The 21412-nt window shown below is 49.8% G+C and overlaps 1 protein-coding gene across 5 annotated transcripts; it reads right to left on the bottom strand.

Moving 5' to 3' along the window:
* Positions 1 to 1160: 1160 nt before the first annotated feature.
* On the bottom strand, positions 1161 to 21410 carry ANKLE2 (ankyrin repeat and LEM domain containing 2). 5 transcript variants are annotated; one of them, XM_081036352.1, is made up of 13 exons: positions 21208 to 21410; positions 16071 to 16553; positions 13953 to 14159; positions 12672 to 12865; positions 12410 to 12598; positions 9590 to 9712; positions 7848 to 7914; positions 6408 to 6571; positions 5270 to 5376; positions 4427 to 4593; positions 3489 to 4095; positions 3080 to 3211; positions 1161 to 2702 (listed from the first exon to the last, which is right to left on the bottom strand). In XM_081036352.1, exons 1-13 carry the CDS (start codon positions 21356 to 21358, stop codon positions 2480 to 2482), a joined length of 2814 nt encoding a protein of 937 aa, XP_080892478.1. In that variant the 5' UTR covers positions 21359 to 21410; the 3' UTR covers positions 1161 to 2479. The 5 variants fall into 5 exon arrangements, with proteins under 5 accessions (XP_080892478.1, XP_080892479.1, XP_080892480.1 ...); XM_081036353.1 differs by having other exon boundaries at positions 13965 to 14159; XM_081036354.1 differs by lacking the exon at positions 21208 to 21410 and adding an exon at positions 20079 to 20190.
* Between the last annotated feature and the right edge of the window lie 2 nt (positions 21411 to 21412).

Genomic DNA, 21412 nt, shown 5'->3' with positions numbered 1-21412 from the left:
ACCCCTGGGCCTATGAGGCCTGAAGGCGGAGGCCGGGGCTCCCCTTCCCTGTCCGCTCGAGGGCTTCCCAGCTGCAGCGCTGTCCTATCTGCAGACCTGCCTTTGCAGCAGCGCTTCTGCCCTTTATGCTTCACCCTTGAGAAAGGTTCTGGTTTAGAAACCAAAACCAAGCCCACCCAGGGGGACGCAGCTGAACAATGTTTGGACAGGGTGAGTTACGGGGCCAGGGACAGCACGACGAAAAGTGTCCTGAGGTAGGACAGGACCAAAGACCAGGCTCACAATATGTGTGGGTCACAAAATGTGTGGGTCACAATAGCCTAACTTGGCAGAAACATGGCACAACAGGAAGCCACGTCACATGAGGGCACCCGAGCTGTTTACTCCGAAATACTTTTCTTTCGAGGCAGCTGAGAAAGGACCATAGTACAACCTGTAAGCCCGAGAAAACGTCTGGGTGTCTGCACACATGCAAAGTGTCAGTCAGTGCAAGACAGGAAAGGCATGTGCTCTGAGCTGCCAAGTGAGCCAAGCTGGCTCAGGAGATAGGGCAGTGATAAACCTGATGTTTGAAACCACACCCACCAGGCAGCTCTCCCACAACCGGGACCTCCTCTGAGGGCTGTGACAGCTTCTGGTAACACCCCACAGCTACTCAGGAGTGGTCCTTGCCACATGGCGCCCACCTAACCCCCAGAAACACAGGGAACCTTGGGGTGCCCCCTGCATGGAAGCCATCACATGGCACCCCGCACAGTGGTCCAGGGCACCTCTTTCGAGCTGGAGGTATCACACACCACTTGTTAGCGTCACAGACAAGCTCCCACCTCAAAGGGCAGGTATGACTTCGGTGCCTGATTAACTGATGCCAGACAGGTTTTCACAACTGTTAGGGAAGAAAGGGGCCACAACCAGCACACAGACGACACTCAGAGTGACACACTGTTTCCCCCAAACACTAAGATTTTACCACAAAGGGTATCTGCCCACTCACAGGTGAGAAGTCTTTCTGAAATCTTAGAATTATTATCATTGGCTTTAAAAACACTTCATTAAGTGGTTTTAAAACAAACATAAACATCACCGGAGCAGGGCTGCCTGATAGAAACAGTCAAGGAAGGCCTAAAATGTTAGAAAACAGGAACAGCAGACTGCAAAATTAGGCCAAAAACACTTTTAATTTCCATCTGAATATTTACAATATACAGGACAGTAGGATAAGAGTCTAGAAAAAAACAGCACTGTGAATATTTTCTGATTTCAGAACAAAGATGCCTTTTTAAAACATCGCTGGTTTTTACAATAGAATATATCTTCTGTCTCCTATCTATATTGCTGGTTGTAAGAACCTTTAGAATTTTACAATCTAAATCTTGATTCTAATATTCCTGACCTGTCTCTGATGACCTCATGACAGAAGAATTTTTACAAATGCCAAGCAATCTCCCGCCTACTTCGTGTCACTGCATATTCTCAAAAAGCAAGTTCAGGAAAGTCACTGACCTACACAAGGCACTAAGGCCAGCAGCAGCACGGCCCGGACCGAGGGTGCCGCTCATCAGCAGCGGTCTCGAGTGCCTGGAAGGAACCAGCCCTCAGCACGTGGCTTGGCCCTGGGCGTCAGCTGCGGTGGCACAGGGTCTCCATGCTCTGTGCACAGACCGTGCGGTTGCTACGGCCCAGGGGACGCCCAACAACGGCACAACAGGACCTGACCCGGATCCAAACCCGCCAAATGGAAACCTCTGGTCTCCGTACTAAAATGGAACACTTGTTTGTAAGGAGACCCAACTGAAATGAATGATAAAACATAGGACAAGTGCTCTGACCACGCCCCTGGCAGATGAGCAAGGCACGGCAAGACTGCCACCTCCTGACGCCGGGATCCCAGCGACTGCAAGATGTTTTCCAAGGGAAAAGCTAGTTTGATCTTCTAGTCACAAATTTAAAGTTTTTACCGACCAAATTATAAACATCATTGCGAGTACAGGACAGCCGAGGCTCACTGGCTGCCGACACGGCCTCAGCAGCTGTCTCACCAGAAGGCATCGAGTGGCAGGGGGAGAGGATTTTCCACCAGGAACTGGGAAGTCTGAGACCCTCCCCAGAAGAGGGAGCTGGCACACCACCTCGGTCTGCAGAGCTGGGCCGCCTGCCACACCCACAGCCAAGCCCGCCTCAGGCACCCACGCGGACTTCGTGGGAGCACAGGTGCCCGACCCCGTCTGTCCCAAGCGCACTCACGTCTGTCATTGCCACAGCGACCGTCTACAGAACACTTGTCTGAGTTAACTTTCATCAGCTTCTCCCAAAACCAGAACTCTCAATTTTATACAGAACATCTGCATTTTCTAAAATTCTTTTACTCTCAAAGTGAGGATTAATAAATTAATCTGGATTTTTTTTTTTTGGTGACTTTTAGCAACAAACGTATTACTCTCTTTCTTTAGAAGTGAGCGAGCCCAGCAGGGCGCCCACCCTACAAGGCCGCGAGCTGGGCCAGGCGCACCATCCTGCGCAGGTGGCCCCCGTGTGCGGGGCTGTAGCGCCCAGGGCTGCCCGGGCTGGGGGAGTGAGGGGCGGGCCCGGGCTTCCGGGGGCTGACCCCCGAGGGACCACTTCTCCCTGGGCTGCAGCTCTGAGGGCACGCGACATCCGGCGGCTGAGACGTCAACTTCCCTTTTATCATGGGGCTCGGCCAACTGAGGGAACCAAGAAAGGTCGGTCAGCACATGTGATGAGGCGGGCGCAGGAATCACAGGCACGGGAGAACCTAGGCTCCTCCTTCTGAGCCTTGAGGGGCCACTGCAGCTCCGAGAAGAGGCCCTAGGGCCTCAGAGCCAGGGGCCCTGAAGACGAAGAGCATCGAAATCTCCATGGAATCCCAGGGCTGCCCCTCCCTGCACCCCCTCCGCTCAGGGTGCCGCCAGCCACGACCACACGTCAGGGCAGCTCCATGGAGCCTGGCCAACGGGTGTGCCCACGTCCTAGGTGAACCAGCACATTCTACGAATCAGAACCGGCCTCCGGAAGCTAGCTACCAACCACCCGTGAGAGACGGTCCCGGGGCCCATGGTACCTCTGCCTGTCGGAGGCTGGGTAACCCAGGACGGCGCTCTTCCATCTGTGCACAGCTGGGTACCGGCCAGGGTCCACGTCCACACACTCCAGAGCTGCCAAAACGTCCCGATCCAGTTTCGTTGGCTCCTCTCTACAAGGTGCAGAAAAGAAAACACCTTGGATTAAAACAGACTTCTCACCGCACTGCATTCTCGGCTTCAGAAGCAGTACAGGATGAAACTGCAAGCAGACGCGTGCCATCGCTGGCCTGTCACGTCACGTCAGCACCAGCTGGCGGGCTGCCGAGGTGAAGGCAGCCGAGGACAAGGCAGCCGAGGACACGCTGAGCCCAGGGAGAGTGTCCCCAGAACCCGCCCTGCTAAAAAAGCAGAACAGTGTCAGCCGTGAGCTCACACCCCAACTCATACCCAGAAAGGAAGAGCCTCTGGACAGGCTCTCTCGTGGCAGGGAATGAAGGCTCCGGGGACACAGAACTGCAGCCATGCTGGACCTCGTGCCCGGGATTGCTGGAACGCAGGCACATTCGGGCAATTCCCGTTGACATGTCACTTTCTGTCCTCATCTGGTGCTTTCCGAGTCTGTCAGCATCAGGAGGCTCTAACAAGTCTCTTTCGACAGCATCCATTCTGGACGTCAGGACCTTCTCACCTCTGCTTTTCATACTTTTATTTGGTGTCTTCGAAAAGCTACTTCCTAGATTCTGCAATTTGAGTTTATTGAACTCGGCAGTCAAGCCGCAAACAGGTGACAGGAGGGCTCCCTGCTGGCTCGGGGCCTCTGGTCTCTTCCCACTCAGGGGGCCGCAGAACCCGTTTTTGCTGCTGAGGGGACTGGTCGGCGCCGAGGCTTCTCTGAAGGGAAGGGGGGCGCCACCCGCGTCTCTGGGAGATCCGACTGTGGGCTGGGCGTTCCGAGCCGCATTCTGCCGATTTTTGACCTCTTCCAAGCTCACGTCGTCTGCTTCGTCTGGAAAGGCCCTCACAGGCACAGAGCTGCTGTCCTTCCCAGCACAGCCTGTGAGCGAGAGAGCAGCTCTTTAGGGCTGGGGACAACGGGGACCCACGGCTGCCCCCTCAGCAAAGCCCACCAGCAGCACGTGTCCCACGGAAGCACCCGCCTGATGCAAGACAGCAAACCAGCTGCGTCGCCCTGGGGAGGGCAGGAGCTTCCAACAGAGACGGAGCGTCCAGGCCCAGCCCTCCTCCCTCGAAGGCAGGGAGATGGGAAGGAAGCCAAGGTCATAGGCAGGCACACGCCAGGGCGCAGAGAGGAGCTGCAGGTGCTCACGGGATCATAGGAACATGCTCCTGGTCCACGAGCGCACAGTCACCCTTCCCATCCTCACCACAGGCGGAGTTGTCTCCCGTGTCCTGTTGGGCCCTCCTGCCCATTTCCTGCTGCATGAGATGCTCCTCCAGCTTCTGCAGGCCTTCCTCGGAGGCCAGGTCCACGAAGCAGCCAAGGAAATCCCAGAACTCCACCCAGGGGTAGCCCAGCTCGTGCGCCAGCTCCCTGTAAGGACAGAGCGCGAGCAGTCAGCCAGGAAGCCGGAGCAAACTCAGCTGCTCACACGGAAACAGCATTTAAAGTTGGAATCTTGGGTACGATTTTATTTACCCTGAACTGGGGGCTAAACGAGCGTCCCCACCTAACAGGGTGAGGCCGAGCAGTGTGTTTGTGGAGCTGTTACAATGGAACGAGCCAGACACCGGCAACAAAGCGACCCAAACAAAGGGCTGGCACAGCCACAGACGTCTGCTTTCAGAACAGTAGCATAAAGCTGGCTCTGAAGTCCTTTTGAGGTTCAAGCTGTAAACCTGAAACTCGGTGCACTATTCTGAGAAAAAGTTCTGTAACATTCATTGACACTATTTGATTACACTGTAATTCAGCTTCTGAGTGTGGAAAATACACTTTTCGGGGAACTTTCTTACTAGAAGTTTCTTGTGTTCTATTTCCTCCTTGCTCATGGGAAACATCCCTCAGACACAGGCTGCATGAATGCCCTCCTCTTGCATAGGGGCTGCAGCACGTATGTTTGCAAGGAATTAGACCTCGATGAGAAGGCAGTGACGTCCCAGTAAATGATTCCTGGGAACCAATATTCTGAGGCACTGATAATTAGAGCTCCTGTCCCCAGCCAGCATGCAGAACACAGCACAACTTCCCCACCCAGCCCTGTCAGTACCTTCCCACTCTCTCAATGCCTCTTTCTGGATCCGATTTCCTGACGTTGTGAAAAAAGCCTGCTTTCTCTCGAGGAGGGGTCTTCCAGAGTCTACGGAAATCTTCTGCCTGTGAGGAGAAGGTGTGCTGAGTTAAGCCCTGCAGCCAAGCTGCCAGGTAACCAGGAAGAGCCACCAGCATCTCAGAACCACCTGGATGCCTCCCCACATCCCGCTCCTCCTAACACACCTGGGCAATGCGCCCACCTGCCTTGGAGCTAAGAGACCACAGGGCTGCATTCTGACCAAGGTGAGGAAGGAAGAGCGGCTGGCCTGTGGGGTCAGTGCTGCCACCCAGAGGGTCTCCAATCACTGTCCCGTCACACAAAGGAAAAAATGAACATTTGTTTTTAAGTCACTCTTACTAAAGTTTTATGTTTTATGCAGCATCTAATCCTAACTGGTATCACTTGTTTTTGGAGTCTTTTTTATAGCTGCAGGTAACTATTTAGAATTTTTATTTTTTAACTTTTATTTTTTTTAAGTGTGTTTTTCCAGGACCCATGAGCCCCAAGTCAAGTAGTTGTCTCAATCTAGTTGTGGAGGGCGCAGCTCACAGTGGCCCATGTGGGGGATTGAACTGGCGACTTTGGTGTTAGAGCCATGCTCTAACCAACTGAGCTAACCAGCTGCCACCAGAATTTTTGTCAACAGGAGGAAAGATTACATACAAGCCCATGTATGAAACACCTCAGTCCAGAAGGCAAACTTCAAAGTTTGCAAATGGAGATCTCCTAGTAACAGTACAAGTTCAAGAATTGTGGAGAGGTCAGCCTCGCTACACGGGCAAGGGCCTGTGAGAAGAGCCCTGGACACTGACAGGAGAAGCAGGTGGCGATGGCATGGGGAGGGTTACCCCAGGTAAACGTCGCTTCTTTGCAGTGTGGGCTCAGCACCACATCTGCCCTGGCTAGCAAGTGAGGAACAGTCAAGACACTTTTGTTTCTCCAGCAAACACTGGGAAGCCTGGTCACTAACTCCTTGGGGACCCATAACAATTGCTCTCTAAGACCAACCACAAAGGAAGAGGTTGGACACCTAGCGCTTCTAGTGTCCAGCCTCTTCCAGGAGCTGGTTCCAGAGGCTTCCACAGCAGCTCACCTTGGCCGGACTCAGGGGTCCCGCGAAGGCTCTCAGGGTCAGGACGGGGTCTCTGGGGCCGCCTCCACCGTGAGAGGCTTCAGCCGTCTGGTCTGAAGACCACAGCTCCCCGATCACTGGAGAAGACGTGTCCTCTGCTCTCAGGAGCGGCACATAGTAGTGACCTGGAAGGAGGGGACACACCAGGGCTGAATGCATCTGCTACAATGGCCCCTTGCCTCCGCGGATACATTGGGAACCCAGTAAACAGAGTTTTGCACCAGGGGCTTTGCAAGTGACTCCATGAACTAACAATAAAAAGGTCGCATCAGCCCAGGAGCTGAAGGACCCACTGAATGAGTCCCCCGGTCTTCCTCTGCTGGGAGGAAAAAAGAAAAAGGAGGGAAAGGGGAGCAACAAACACCTCCTCCAGCCCACAGGTAGTAAAGGATGGAGATGCCGGACCTGTGTGAGCAAGACTGGTGTTAAGTGAGAGCTTGAGAAATGTTAAAAAGAAGTCACATTTTAACCTCCGGCACTTCCCAATGCCCTGTTCCTTTTGTCTGACACAATTCTGTGTCATTGAATACACACTGGAAACAGATGTGGATCTGGGAAGAGCAAGGGAGTGCGATGAGGTCACAGGGGAAGGTGTAGCAGGAAGTGCCTGGAGACAACGACGTGTCCACAGATGGCTGTGACCGCCATGTACCAATAAAACTTTATTTACAAAAGCAGCAGTGGCAGCAGCGTCTGCTGACCCCTTCCCGACTCCTGCTTCAAATGGAGACCCACAGAGATCGGGATCAGAATGGAAACAAGAGAGAAGGAAAGACAGGCCTTCGTGTGTCTCCAAACCCCACAAACTCCTGACCAGAGGAGCGAGGCCCCAGAAAACGGAAGTGGACCCCCGCAGACCTGAGCAGGAAGGGCTGCCCCAAGAGGGTGCATTCTTGAAAAGCTGAGCAGGCTTTTCCACTCTTTGTCTAGAGTGACGAGATCCAGGGCTGGCAAGGCTGTAGGAGTGGAGGGCAGCCCAGGGAGCTGAGGGAGGGCAGCCTGCCTTTGCCAGGAGGGCCAGGGCCAGGTAGGGGGGCGGGCCTTGATGCAGAAAGGGCTGACGGGAAGCGGCCCTTCCGCTCGCTTCTACCTGAGAAGGGATCAGACACACCTGCTGCATGAGAAGCTTGTAGAGGTTGAGGGGTGAGGCTGTGAGCACCAGTCAAAAGGAAGGCAAACTGGTTTCCCACAAAAGCTCAAGGTATCAAAGAAGGGATTATATAAATATGGAGGGAACTCGAGCGGGGAGTTCAGGAAATAAAGGGCAACCCTCAGAAGGGCTTCCGCTGGGAGTTCCCAGGAACCCTGGGCTTCGCGTCCAGAAGGCAGCCAGGTGTGGATGCTGTCCAGGACCTTCCCAACGATGGGCCCCACATTCCAGGCACCAATTCCCCACCTTACCCTTTAAATATTCTCTAATCCGCTCCTTCAGTTCCACAGATTTATTTTTGCTTCTTTCACAAATAACCTATTTAAAAAAACAGAGTAAGTGAACACTAAATCTTCACTTATCACTTTTTATTAGAATTTTACAAAGTTTTATAGTCAACAAAACAAGCATAGTATCTAATACTGAATATTTCATAAAGCCCACAATCAAAAATGTATGTTGTGTGCGGCCAGTTATCTCAGTGGTTAGAGTGCGGTGCTCTTAACAGCAAGGTCACCGGTTCAATCCCCACATGGGCCCCTGTGAGCTGTGCCCTCCACAACTAGACTGAAAAAAATGACTTGACTTGGAGTTGATGGGTCCTGGAAAAAACACACTTAAATAAATGAAAGTTAAAAAAAAAGTGTGTTGAACAGCACAACGTTCTAGAACATTTTGTGACACCTTAGGGGGCCACGACAACACGAAAAACTCTGAGATTATGGGTAACTTTATTTTCTTTCTTCATGTTACTCTACAGTTTCTAATTTTCCGCAAGGAAAAGAAACCTCGAAGTGCACTATCAACTCAGATGAGAGACACCAGACACCAGACACAATTCTCAGTTCTGACTTCCGCTGCCTGGGAGCCTGCTGTTTGATTGGGTGGAAACAGAATGCCTATCCAGCATGGAACACAAATGTTTCCTTTTTGCAACTACAGGAATCAACTTTGTAAGCCCCTGAAGAATTGTAGTGACAAGACCATTGTTGCTAGAAAACAATAAAAAACCAATAACCTCCGAATTAAGTCACCACAAAATTACCATCTCCTGCCAGCCTATGAGAAACAAACTGGAATACAGTTGTATGGTGTGCCTTGTGAGTAGAGCAACTAAGTATTTCTTAAGTTAGTAACTGATTGAGAGATGTCAAATGCTTTTAAAATGTGTTACCAAATAGTATTTTATATTGGAAAAATATACATACGTATACATATAAACAGCTGAGTCAGAAATAATTCAAAATAAGAGTAATTTCTAAATTGTAGAACTGTCTAAATTTTATTCTTTTATGTGTACTCTAAATTTTCCACAGAAAATAGGCACTAGTTACGTAACCACAGCACCTACAAAAGAGGCATTCACTACTAGAACAGGATCCTTACAGGTTCTATTTCCAAAGGGCTGGCAGGTCCAGGTCAGCTAACAGCTCTTAAGGCATGGTCAGGTCCACTTCCTGCTCCACCTCACAGGCATAGACGCACCTCTGCCCTCTCCAAGGCACATTTGGCTCAACTGCCAATATAGGTCATGACAAGGCCTGCTTCCTAAGTCTTGTACGGGTCAGGTGAGAATACAGGGAGGGGGTCAGGCTAGTGCCTGGTGCACACTGAGCTGAACACATCAGCTGTGTTCAGCATTACCACCCTCATCACCACCACCGTCACCATCACTATTACCATCACGACCACCATCACCACCACCTCCTCTGTTCTCTCTGACCCTGGTCACCTGAGATATGTGAGGGAACTTAATAAAAGACTCTGAGCAGCTGAGAACAACTGACAACATTTTAGGGAAACAAAATCAGCAAGCTGGGACAATTTACCCCGTCCTGGCTCTACAGAGCGCGTTTTACTCAGCAGTCAGAGTTCAAGGGGTACCCGTGAGGCAGTTACTCGTGACGTCACTGTAGTTGAGATCACAGGCTGTAATTGTATGTATTTTTCATTTCTAACACTATATAGTAACAGCATTTTAATAGGTACTTACATCTTCAGGTGTTTTCTTATATTTGTTCCGTGGGCATTTTACAATCAAAGGGTGTGAAGAGAGCACGTTGACCACATCTGCATTCCCAAACTTACAAGCAAAATGCAACGGTGTGTCGTAGCCCTGAGAGAAAGAACACTGATTTTTAATTTACACTCTTTTGTTTCACAAGGTTGCTTTACAATGAAAACAAGTATTTAGTAAAACAAACAAAACCCTCAAAGACAAAAGATCATAAAAAGACACTGGTTCTATAACTGAACTGTAATTGGCACGCTGCCACACATCCACTTGATGCCAAGGCTGGAGCCCAGCAGTGCCCTCATCACTGTGTACCTAGTGCCTGGGCGCCCAGGTCCGGTGGGGAGCTTACAATCAAGCTGGGGTGTGATACCTGCTCAGTAAACAGTAGCTTTAACAATTCAGAGCCTGATACTATGTCTTATAATCAATGCTCAAAAAGTGAAATAAACAGATGAAGCCAACACCCAGAGTAAAGCAGTCTATGAAAATGGGCTGCACTCAGAGGAAACTCTCTGGCAGCTAATCCCACCATGAAGTAAACTCCACTGCTGACTGCACAATGCTTTTCAATGCTCACCTGCCCCTGGTGGTATCCTCCCCAGGCTCCCTGCAGCTGCACCTTTACCTGCTGCCTACAGACCAGTCGGTCTGAGGGTAACAGCGCCCTTGAGCCCAAGAGCTGTGGAGCCAACTGCCTGCCTCCAGGCATCCCCACACAGATGGCCACAGGCTCAAATGCAGCCCGTCCAAAATGGAACCCACTCACATCTACAGAGCCACAACAGGGACCTGCAACCACCTTTGATTACCAAGGACGGCAGGTTCCAGCTCCCTCCGTATGCCACGGCTGCCACCCCAAGCTTCCTGCCCAGGGTTATCACCACTCCTAATGGGCCTTGATCTAGTGCCCACACTCCCAGCTCTAGTCCACGCCATAAGGGACCCTAGTGGTCCTGTGCAAGCAATTATCCTCGTCATCCACACCATCCAGAGCCATCTCACCACCTCACACCACTTCCCACAGCAACCTGGAAAGGTCTGGACTCACCAAAATGTCTCAGTTAAGGGCCAGAAAGGGAACGTGGGCTTTGCAGGCCACCTAGTCTCTGCCACAACCATCCCCCTCTGGCCTTCTCTGCAGCCGCAGACAACAGACAAAGAATGAGCACGGCTGTCCCAGTAAAGCTGCATTTACAGAAACTGTGGCACTTGCTCCAGTAACTGCCGACCCTCTGCCACGCCCACACGTCAGGTGGGCTGTTGTCACTCGGTGTTCAGAGCTTCAGACCTCAAAGGTCCCTTAACACTCCTGCTTTCTTTCGGCCACTCCTCCCTCACGCTCCAGAACATCTGTCCGTCTCTACCCTGCTTTGAGCTCTGCAAACTTGACCCCAACCTCTCCCCTCATTCCTGTGAGGAACTTCCATTCCTATAGACAGCAGGCCCTGGGTTCTGCCGATGTTTCTGGCTGGCCCAGTCCTGCTGCTCACTCGCCCGCTCTCTGCTGAGCCCCTGCGCTTTCTACACAGCCCAAGTGCTCGCGGCCAATACGCTGATTCCCACTCTTAGTGGGTTATGATCAGAGAATGTGACCTGTCACATCTAATTTCTAAAATTATGAACTGCTGTTTGTGGATGTGCATATGCACACTTCCTATAGGGCACAGCTCTGTGTTACACCCAGAGTCAAACTTCCTGCTAACTACGTCACTTACTGCCTCGCTCGGGCAGGCTGTCCACACTTAGTCTACCTGCTATGCTTTGCCTTTGCTCCTTGTGTCCTATTTTATTGCTCGTTCTGTCCTATTTTATTACTATTGCTTTTATGTCATCAGTTTTCCTTTATCCCTTGCTATAATTTTGCTAGCTTGGGTCAATTATCTCCACTCCCTCTTTTATGTCTTGTTAAAAGTTATTCTTGTTTTCCAATTCTGCAGTTCAGTGCATCATACTCAATACATATTATGAAATAATAAATCATACCACACTCCACTATGCTTTTGGTCCCTCTCCTATCAACCATAACTTTTCACACTCCTACTGTGTTTCCCTGAAAATAAGAACTAATCAAAAAATAAGTTCTAGCATGATTTCTCAGAATGCTCGTAATATAAAATAAGTCTTACCATATTTCCCCGAAAATAAGACCGGGTCTTATATTAATTTTTGCTCCAAAAGACGCAGTAGGGCTTATTTTATTTTACAAGCATCCTGAAAAGTCACGCTTTGTCTTATTTTCCAGTTAAGTCTTATTTTCGGGGAAACATGGCACGTTTTGCTGAGAGTTTACAATTCCTGACTATAAGCTATTATTGGATTTTCCCTTAAATGAATACATAAAACTTTTGTGTTTCAAGGATCTTTACTTAACACCTTATGCACCAAAAAAATCATCCCTTTGAAAATTTTAACCCACAGGAAATCTTCCTACTGCAATGTTAAGTTAAAAAAAAAAAAAAAGATATACACAGAACACTGGGATCAGACACCAAAACCTTTTTGACTTTCGTCTCCGTAGGTTTTGGCACTGACCCAGTTCAGTCAGGCAGGGGAGGGAGGAAACTGTCCTGGGAGCAGCACCGCCCAGCTGCCTGGTGGGGCAGACCTCTCGCGTGAGTAGGTCATTTACACCATCTTTTGTAGGTTCTCTAAGCTCAGTGAACACAGGTCTCCCCTCCGGCCCTCCCCACGCAAAGACAGCGCAGGGACCCAGGGAACACTCCAGCAGCAGGACACAGGTCTTGTCTGAACGGTGGCACTGGCCATCACTGCCACCAAGAAACAGGGCACACTCACCACCTTGTCGGGCGTGTTCAGGTACAGGTCAAGGATGTAACAGATGCGCTTCTGCAGCATGTCCGGGGCGTCGTCCGGGTACATGAGGCGCATGAACGCGGGGTCCTCCAGCGTCTCCAGGGTCAGCTGGCAGATGGAAGCCTGGTTCTCCTTCGCAGCGACATGCATGACGTTGTATCTGCAGCCCTCCTGCAGGAAAGCCAGGTCTGAGCTTCATCTCTGCCCCCCAGTCCCACCGCTAGTGACGGGGAAGCAGGCTTACCTGCACAATGGTGGGGTTGTCCCCAGAACCAATCAGATACCGGGGATTGCTCCAGACAAGCTCGAAAAAGGAGTCTTTTTCTCCCTTCTCCACAGCTTTCCGCAGTTTGGCGGTGAGATCTTGGGTACGGGGATTTTTATAACTGTTCGCTCGCTCTTTGTTTGCTGTTTCTGACTCAGGTACGTACAAACCATCTGTCGTTGAGACAGAATTTAACATTTAATTCCACAAACACTTTCTCATCACCCCCTACATGCTCTACTGAGGGCAATGAAAGTTTCTCCTAGGGGCTCATGACCCAGCAGGGAGCAGCAGGTGACAAACAAGGAGAGCACAGAGCAGATGGACGATGTCCCCGCCACAGCAGTGGTACACACACACTGCAGCAGCACATGGCAGAAAGACCCGACTGGGCAGGCAGGTGGAGGATGGACAAGGTGCACGGCCACCAGCAACCCCACAGGTGTTGGGAGCGCGCAGGGCATTCCTATAAGGCAGCGAGCCCAAAGTGGCTTGCTCTCAGGTGTAATACAACACCTGAGAACATTCCAAAGAGATGTTCCTGAGGGAAATTCTCATAAACTGCCAAGAGGGAAACCTGTAACTGTCTGAAATCATCCAGTTTCCAAGTAAGAAGCACCAGTGTAAGGCCAACTTAAGGAACAGAGGAAAAAAGGCAAATGGGCCTCTCGACTGGTGACCAGATGTTGCAAGGAGACGCCCTTCCTCTGGAGCCCCAGCCGGCCAGGGAAGGAGGACACCTGTGAGCTCCAGGAGGGGACCAGACTGAGGCCTGACAGTGTTGAACACAGAGGCCGCCTCCTAAGACCAGGTGTGAACAAGAAGTGGGTGTGGCCCGACTTTCGCAAGGTCGTCTGGTCAAAGCAGCTGCCATAGGCCTAGACGTAGGCGTAGCTTGAGGTGGGAAACAGACTAGGCTCAACATCAAAACAGCTGCTGAACCCAACAGGCAGTACGGCAAGGGAGAGAAGGGAGCAGAGAAGAAGGGGGTCAGGGTGGTCCTTCCGCTTTTCCACGGCCTTGTAGACTTCGGGCTCAGAGCAGCTGCCTGGCCCACTCAGTCCTACACCCTCATGGTCCCTGGTCCCCAACCCCCAGGCCAGCCCAACAAGCCATTCTCTTCCCACTGCTCCCTCACTTCCTGGTAAACTAACTGGACTTCTCTCAAAGGCAGAGAAAACTAACTACTAGGAATTAGGAAAGAGCACAAAACGTTTCGGTTAATGTGACAGTAATGCCAAAGTGTGAACAGCTATTCACCTTTCAACCCACCATTGCTGAAGAGTGGTGCTGCTTTCACAGGAGACAGTGGTAATGAGGATTTGCTTGGAGAAGGGAAATAATCACAAATTCCTCTAGCAAATTTCTCAGCATCTTCTCTGCTTGAAAAAGCTTTAAATCGGGAGCCTTTAATCATTCTGACAGCTTGCAATGCTTCCTTTTTATCTTCATAAACATGAATCCTTTCTGCACGGGAAAGTACCAAAGGGAAAGCAAAGATGAGTGACGGGAGCCAGTGTCCCTCATTGGCTCCTGAAGGCCATGTTTACCAGTAATCGACTGTACCCTGTCGTCTGATTTTTCTCATATTAATATTTCAGATTTTTCATCTTGAAGAAAAACGGCTTTGGATAGCCAAAAGAACATAATGAGCTTGATCATCTGTGTGTGTTGATATAAATAGTATCATGCACATTTTATACACATAAACAATATCATACACATTTTATACATGTGCGTAATTTCATATCCAAGGATACTCTTCCATACTAAAAAATAAAATTCACGGATTAATGAGCTAAATAAAATTTAAAAATCAAGTTAGAAAACTATGAAAATACTAGAAAAACAATGTAAGAAAATTTTCAACATAACTTTGGGTGGGGAACGCCTTTTTAAGCATGTCAAGAAATCCAGAAGGAATCAAGTTCTGTATGAGACTCTCATAAATACATAAAACATAAATGACAGATCAGGGGAAAAATTTGGAACTGATATAACAGAAGAATGGTAATGTCCATTGCCTAAAAAATGGTCAGTAGATATGACCAAGCAATTCATTAAATAAATACAAATCGACTGTAACCATATAAAAAAGGTAAGCGACTTAAAACAAAACAGGTTTCCCTTATTCAAGTGACATAAAGGGAAGTTTGGTAAAATGCAGTATGACTGATGGATGGAAACAAGGTATCTGTTTTCCCTTTTTAGAGTTCAATATTATATTGCAGATACTGGAAAAGTTATTGTCTCAGACACAATGAATGGTAACACCTTTGGGAGGATGGCAGCTTTCAAAGTTTTAATAATGTATACTTTTTGACCTGACACTTCTACTTACCATTTTTATTAAAATAAAAACAATGTACACACATATACTATACACAAAAGCAGTTACTAAGTGGTTACTTCTAGTAAGATTTGAGTGGGAAGGAGAAATGAAATTCCACATTTACTTTATATACAGAATACTGAGGGTGCCAAAAAAATGTATACACATCTTAAGAAAGGAAAGAAACTATTAAAATTATACTGCAGGTAACCACTTTGAGCACCTCTTGTTTGTAATTGCAGAAGTCAAATGTGACTTGTATTCATCTTTTATTACCGGTATATACTGAGTATTACAATTTTAATACAGTTTTTTCATTTCTTAAAATGTGTATACAATTTTTTGGCACCGTCTGTATAGAACACATATAATACGTTTTATTTTTTTACAAAAAGCAACTTTTATAATAAAGATTAAAAAGAAAAAGAAATTGCACTGTGACCATCTTCAGTGTCACTAAAACTCTTCTTTAAAAAGTTCTCATGGTTGAATAATATTCCATTCTACTCGTGATACCCATTTTACTCATAACACCCGTTAATATGCTAATCTCCTATTTTGGGCACCATCACAAATAATACACAGTAACAACGACTGTGCAGTTTCTGACATTCTAATCAACATCAAATTTTCATTAATTCTTCTCAATGCTATTTTAGTCTTGTTTCAAATTGCAATTCTTTGATGTTGAAAATTATTTATACCTTCATGAGCCACTTGCATTCATCAACATAAAAGAAGAAAAAAAAAGGAGGGAGATGATTAGCAAATGGTAACCAGCCAATAAATATTTGTAAGTGAAATACATTTCGTACAATCCAATTTTCTTAACTTTATTCATTTATTTTCAATTTTAATTTTAAAAAATTCATATATAAGTTAAAAAAAATTTTAGGAGCATTCTATATAAAAATGCCAACAGCGGTTAATTTGAGGTGATGGGATTATGGTGATTAAACTACTTTGCCTTCTCCTGTATTGTTTGGGATTTTGAAAATCACCGTACCCCTGCTGTCCACGTTCCCCCTGTAAGAAACACCACGCACCTGTCACATTACCGTTTCTTGCTGGGGAGTCCTCGTATGCCGGGTACACCCCATAGTACAGAGGTGGCTCCGCAGAGGCCCTCGCCACGGCTGGAGAGCTTCCGACTCCAGCCGCAGCACTGAAGGGCAGCGCGCAGGTCTGCGACCTCAGCTCATCCTCCCGTGGAGGATTCACGCCCATGCTGTAGGCCAAATCTCTGTCTTCAGAAGAGCTGACCTGCGGGGCTGGGCTCCCTACCACAGACTTCACAGTCCTGTGTATGTCCTGGCTGAGAGTGGAGGCCCCTGTGGTGCCCTGGTCGGGAGAGGACGAAGGCAGTGTTCCGTGCTCTAGTAATGCCTGAGCCAATTTTTTCTCAAAAATGAACCTTGTGGTTGCGGTAATGGGTCCACATTTCAATCCGGCTTTGACAATCTCTTCTCTAAGGTCGTCTGGATTCAGGAGTTTCAATCGAGCCAAGATGGCATCCATTGTCATTTCACCTAGGTCCCAAACAACAAACATCAATCCGATGGCTATAAGTGTACCTTTTCTTATTAGAAGGAAGAAAGAAAGAGGCAAAAAGGCTGGCTTCAAAATTTCATTTCAATCCAGCATTTCTCCATATTCTCTGGAGTCTACGAACTCCCTGTGAGAATTTTCACAAGTTTTTGTTTCCAAATCTATCATGATATAAACAAAATTAAGATAAGCAGTTTCTGGTTCATTTGAATAAGAATCTTATGACCTAGAAATATACGTGATAGGATCACACTGCTACTCTAGGTAGGTGAGCACTAGGGAACAGGTACACTCATTTATTGTTAGTTGGAGTGTAACTTGAAACAAATCCCAAGGCAACTGGGCAATTTCCATCAAAACTCCAACTGCAGAAATTTACCCTACAGACATTGCACTTTATTCCCTAAGTGATGGGAAGTTATGCAGATTTAAACCAGAGGAACCACAGAGCTCTGGCAGTCATTTTGCTAATCCCAACAACAGTCATGGTTAATGTTCTGTGAGGCCTTCCACGTCCCTGGTTCTATCCAAAGCACTCTACATACATGGTCATTTAACAGTGACAATATCTCCGTGTGGTAGGTATCACCACCACAAGTGTTCAGCCCCACTTTACAAATGGACTTGAACTGGAGCTTTAATCAATGTATTTGGAGAAACAGCTGTTAAGTCTATGGAGCATAGGCTCAGCTAGAATCAGGGGAGACGGTAAGAAACGACGGGCAGGAAGCACTGCTGAGTAACGGGACAAGAGCTCCGATGAGAACAGGTGACCTTAAAGACGGAAGGATTAGATGCCACAGGAGGGCCTGAGGGCAGGCCGCCCAGGGTAACACCTCGGTGTGTAGTCGAGGTGTCTAGGAAGTGACTGCACCTGGAGCACAGTACTGGAGGCAGAGCAAATGGAGTTCAGGCACTGAGCATCAGAAGCACCCACAGCACGCCGAGTGGGCTCCGGTCTGAGATTTAGAAGACACGGAGTTCAGAGTGGGAAGAACAGATCTGGGAGTCATTAGCACAGAGACGGGGGTTATGGTACCAAGAGACAAAACCAGAGAAACAAGGAACACACGAAAACAGTGAGTGATATGAGTGATACCAAGGATCAAAAGACAGGAGATCAAGGAAAAACTGAGCATGTTAATATGTCATTGAAACCATGGAGTAGAGGTTTTAAGAGGTGTTTACAGGTAAAATGATAGGACATCTAGGATTGCCTTTAAATGACCCCAGCAGGAGAGCAAAACAGAGGGGCCAGTGACAATAAAACAAAACATTAATGCCTTTTCATAGCAGGATGATGGGTACAAGGGGTTCATTATATTATCTTATTTTTGTGTATTTCTTTTTAAAACACACTTTTTATGATGCCACCTCCCCCCACCCAACTCCAAAATTTCAAAAGTGGTTGTTACTTATTTAAAAAGGAGCTAACAGTCCTATAAACAAAGAATATATTGCACAGCCTCCTCTAAATCTGCCCAAGAACTTGAAGGGGGAGGCCCACTGAGCACAGGATCCCACCTGGGCGGGGAGAGCACCTAAGTGGCTTCTCTGCCTATGTGATCATAGGAGCAACAGAGGTGGCTAGGTAATGAGACCTGATAGCAAAGGCACAGGGTAGGTGAAAGCCAAATGCAAGGCAAAGGCTGAGGGGTGGGGATGACTGGGGCCGACACGAGGAAGACAGAGAGGAACTGACTCCATTTCTGACAATATTCTATTTTTCGTACTATCCCTGTTTCCTTATTCTAAAGCTACCTTTTCAACATGGGCTAGTTTGAAGGGGATTTCATCCCCTTCAAACCCTAAATAGAACAATTACATTACATCATATCATATCACTAACTGTGTGACTTTGGGCAAGTTATGTAATCTAAGCCTCAGTTTCCTCCTCTATAAAATGGACACAATAGCTCTACTTCTTAGGCTACGATGAGAATTAAATAATGCATGCAAAGCCTATGTCATAGTGCTTGGCACTGACAAATTATCCACAAATGTCAGTTACAGCTAATAAGCTATGAGGTAATACAAGCTCATTTATCCTGTAGAATACCTAACGCTAGAAAGTCAACTTGAATAAAAACAAGAAAGTGCACTCTGCTACTAACATTCTTAATACAAGTATCTGCTCACCTGTGCAGAAGAAACAACAGATAAAGCAGAAACTAATGAGACTGGTTACCTGTGGGTAGGTTGGAAATGGACAGGGAGAATAGACAGAGGACCCAGGGCAGGGGAGAGCAGCACTTCAGAATATAACTTTATGTTCTGACTTTAGAAACGTGTTTGTGATTCACATACTCAAAAAATAGGTAAACAAACAAAAAGATGAGGGAGAAGACTCCCCCCCCCCAAGTGGAATACAAATCCAAACAAATAAGCTCAACTGTATTACAAAGTAGTAACATAAACAGGGGAGAATCTACTAACCGAAAAACAATGTGACTACATACTAAGGACACAGACAAAAGGAAGAGCAGACAAAGTAGTTGTACCCTATCTAGTTGTATCCATCCAGTTGGTATGTGTTTTCACAGTGGATAGATTAGCAGCTCTGAAGCCATTTTATGTGGACTCTAGGATACAGCAAATAACTGGATAAACTGTGGCTCATGAGAGCCAGGTTCCTCACTGACAGAGAGGGAAGTTACAAATAAGGAGAGGGGGAAGGCTAGCCCGGCCGCAAACTTTGTAAGGAAGGGCCAGAGTAAATTCTGAGGCTCTGAAATGCTTAACAGCTACCGATGAGAGCCTGGCTGTGTCCCAGTAAGACTTTCACAAAACAGTGGGGTCGGATTTGGCCTGTAGGCCATGGTTTCCTGACCCCTGCGCTAGAATTGGAAGTATCTGCAGGACCTTGACTGACTGACTGATACAAAGAGAAGAGAAAAGTGGGAGACATTTAGGTCTGCAGAGTGGATGACACTTGTCGGTGCCCCCACCTGCGGTGTGATTATGTAAGATGCTAACATTGGGGAAGCTAAATGGATGGTATACAGGGTTTCTTGAACTCTCTATTTTGAAATAATTATAAACACAAGATGTTGAGAAGCAGTACAGCGGTCCTGTGGACCCCTCACCCGACTTTTCTCGGCTTTCCTAAACGGTGACAGCTTACACACCGTAGTGCACGATCCACCCAGGACGGACGCCACAGCACAGTGCATGAGCCCCGGGGCCTCACCAGTTTCTGCAGTCGCTCTCGTCCTGTGTCTTTGTCCACAATTCCATGCCTGCCTGTCACCCACACAGATCCATAATCAATTCCTGAAGTGTCCCAGCACCACAAAGATGTCCCTCTTGCTGCACCTTTCCAGTTACAGCCAACCTGCTCTCCACTGTCCCCAGCCCTCGGCAACACGGACTTGTCCCCGGAGCCACCCTTTCCCTTCGAGGATGCTGCGTGAAAGCACCACACACTTGCCAGGTGCCGGCTGACCAACGGTCCTGTCCCACCGCGAGCGGCACGGCGGCATGAACGCGCCGCTTTAACCACTCACCCCTCCAGAGACCGTCCGGCCTTGCCAGTTTTTGGCAACTGCAAGTAAAGTCACAAGGTTTGCATCTGGCTTTGAGCGAAAGGACGTTTCCGTCTGTCGGGAGGGCAGTGCAGGCTGGACCCTCCGCGGAAGCGCCTGCTTTTCACGTCTGCAGGGCGCTGAGCGGGCCCCGCCCTCCGCGGCTGTAAGACGGGTGTCCGGGCGCCAGTGGCCGGCAACGCTCAGCATCTGCGCTTTGTACTGTGTTTTGCTCATTTTAAAATAAGTCTACGATGATCTCAAAAGGAAAGACTAAAGTTTTAAAAGAGAGTTTTAAAGAAAAAGCCCCTCCAACTCTCAGGTCGGCCGGGACCCAGGGGCCGCCCCGTGCGGCCGGCGTCCGCCCCGCGGAGTCTGCGGGAGGGGACTGGGGGGGCCGGGGGGCGCGGCCGGGGGGGGGGGTGCGGCCGGGGGGGGGTCGGGGGGGCGCGGCCGGGGGGGGTCGGGGGGGGTGCGGCCGGGGGGGGGTCGGGGGGGCGCGGCCGGGGGGGGTCGGGGAGGCGCGGCCGGGGGGGGGACGGGGGGGTCGGGGCGGCGCGGCCGGGGGGGAACGGGGGGGTCGGGGCGGCGCGGCCGGGGGGGACGGGGGCTCAGGGGGCGCGGCCGGGGGGGCGCGGCCGGGGGGGGCGGCGGCGCGGCCGGGGGGGCGGCGGAAGGCGCCCCCAGCACTCCAAGGGGTGAGAGGTGAAGCTGTCGGCGGCCCCACGGCGCGAAGGCCGAGCTGGCCGGGGTCAACAGACTCAGCGCCCCCCGGGGCGCCCGGCGGAGCCCGGCCTTCGCGGGCCGTGTCGTCCCCGAGGACCCCTCCGCCCCGAGTCCCAGGTAGGTCGTTAATAACCTGTCACCTTCCCATCGGAGCACGTGACGAGCTCCTGGTTGTTCTGCGGGACAAAACCAGGCTTCCGGGCGAGGCGTGGCCGAACGCGAAGGGCGCCCCCGGCCCGGACACGGGAGGGAGGGCGGCAGGGGGCGAGCTCGGGCCGCAAGACCCCAGCGGCCCTCAGTGAAGCCAGGGCTCGAGGCCCCGAGCACGGCGCCCAGCTCGGCGGGGGCGGGTCCGGCGCGGAGGCAGCGAGGGCGCCGGCCTTACCTGGGTCGGGGGGCCCGGGCCTCCTCAGGCCCCGCGGCCGCTTCTCCAGCCGCCGCACCAGCCAGCGCACCGCAATCAGCAGCACCGAGGCGCCCAGCAGCTCCCAGGCCAGCGCTGCCCACTCCGCCGCCGCCAGCTGCGGCCACAGCATCGCCACCGCCCGCCCGGCCGCTGCCGCCGTCGCCTCTGAGGAGCCCCGCGCCCG

Source organism: Rhinolophus hipposideros (genome assembly GCF_964194185.1).
Source record: "Rhinolophus hipposideros genome assembly, chromosome: 24".
Lineage (NCBI taxonomy): Eukaryota > Metazoa > Chordata > Mammalia > Chiroptera > Rhinolophidae > Rhinolophus > Rhinolophus hipposideros.
This window is presented reverse-complemented; position numbering and strand designations above follow the sequence as displayed.

What these genes read in the sequence shown, in the direction of transcription:
- ANKLE2 (XM_081036352.1), bottom strand. Translation starts at nt 21,358, where the DNA reads ATGCTGTGGCCGCAGCTGGCGGCGGCGGAGTGGGCAGCGCTGGCCTGG. An exon ending in ATAAGAAAACACCTGAAGAT is followed by an intron (nt 7,915 to 9,589) that starts GTAAGTACCTAT and finishes TTTTTTAAATAG; the next exon opens with GTTATTTGTGAAAGAAGCAA. An exon ending in GATTAGAGAATATTTAAAGG is followed by an intron (nt 6,572 to 7,847) that starts GTAAGGTGGGGA and finishes CCCTCCTTCCAG; the next exon opens with GTCACTACTATGTGCCGCTC.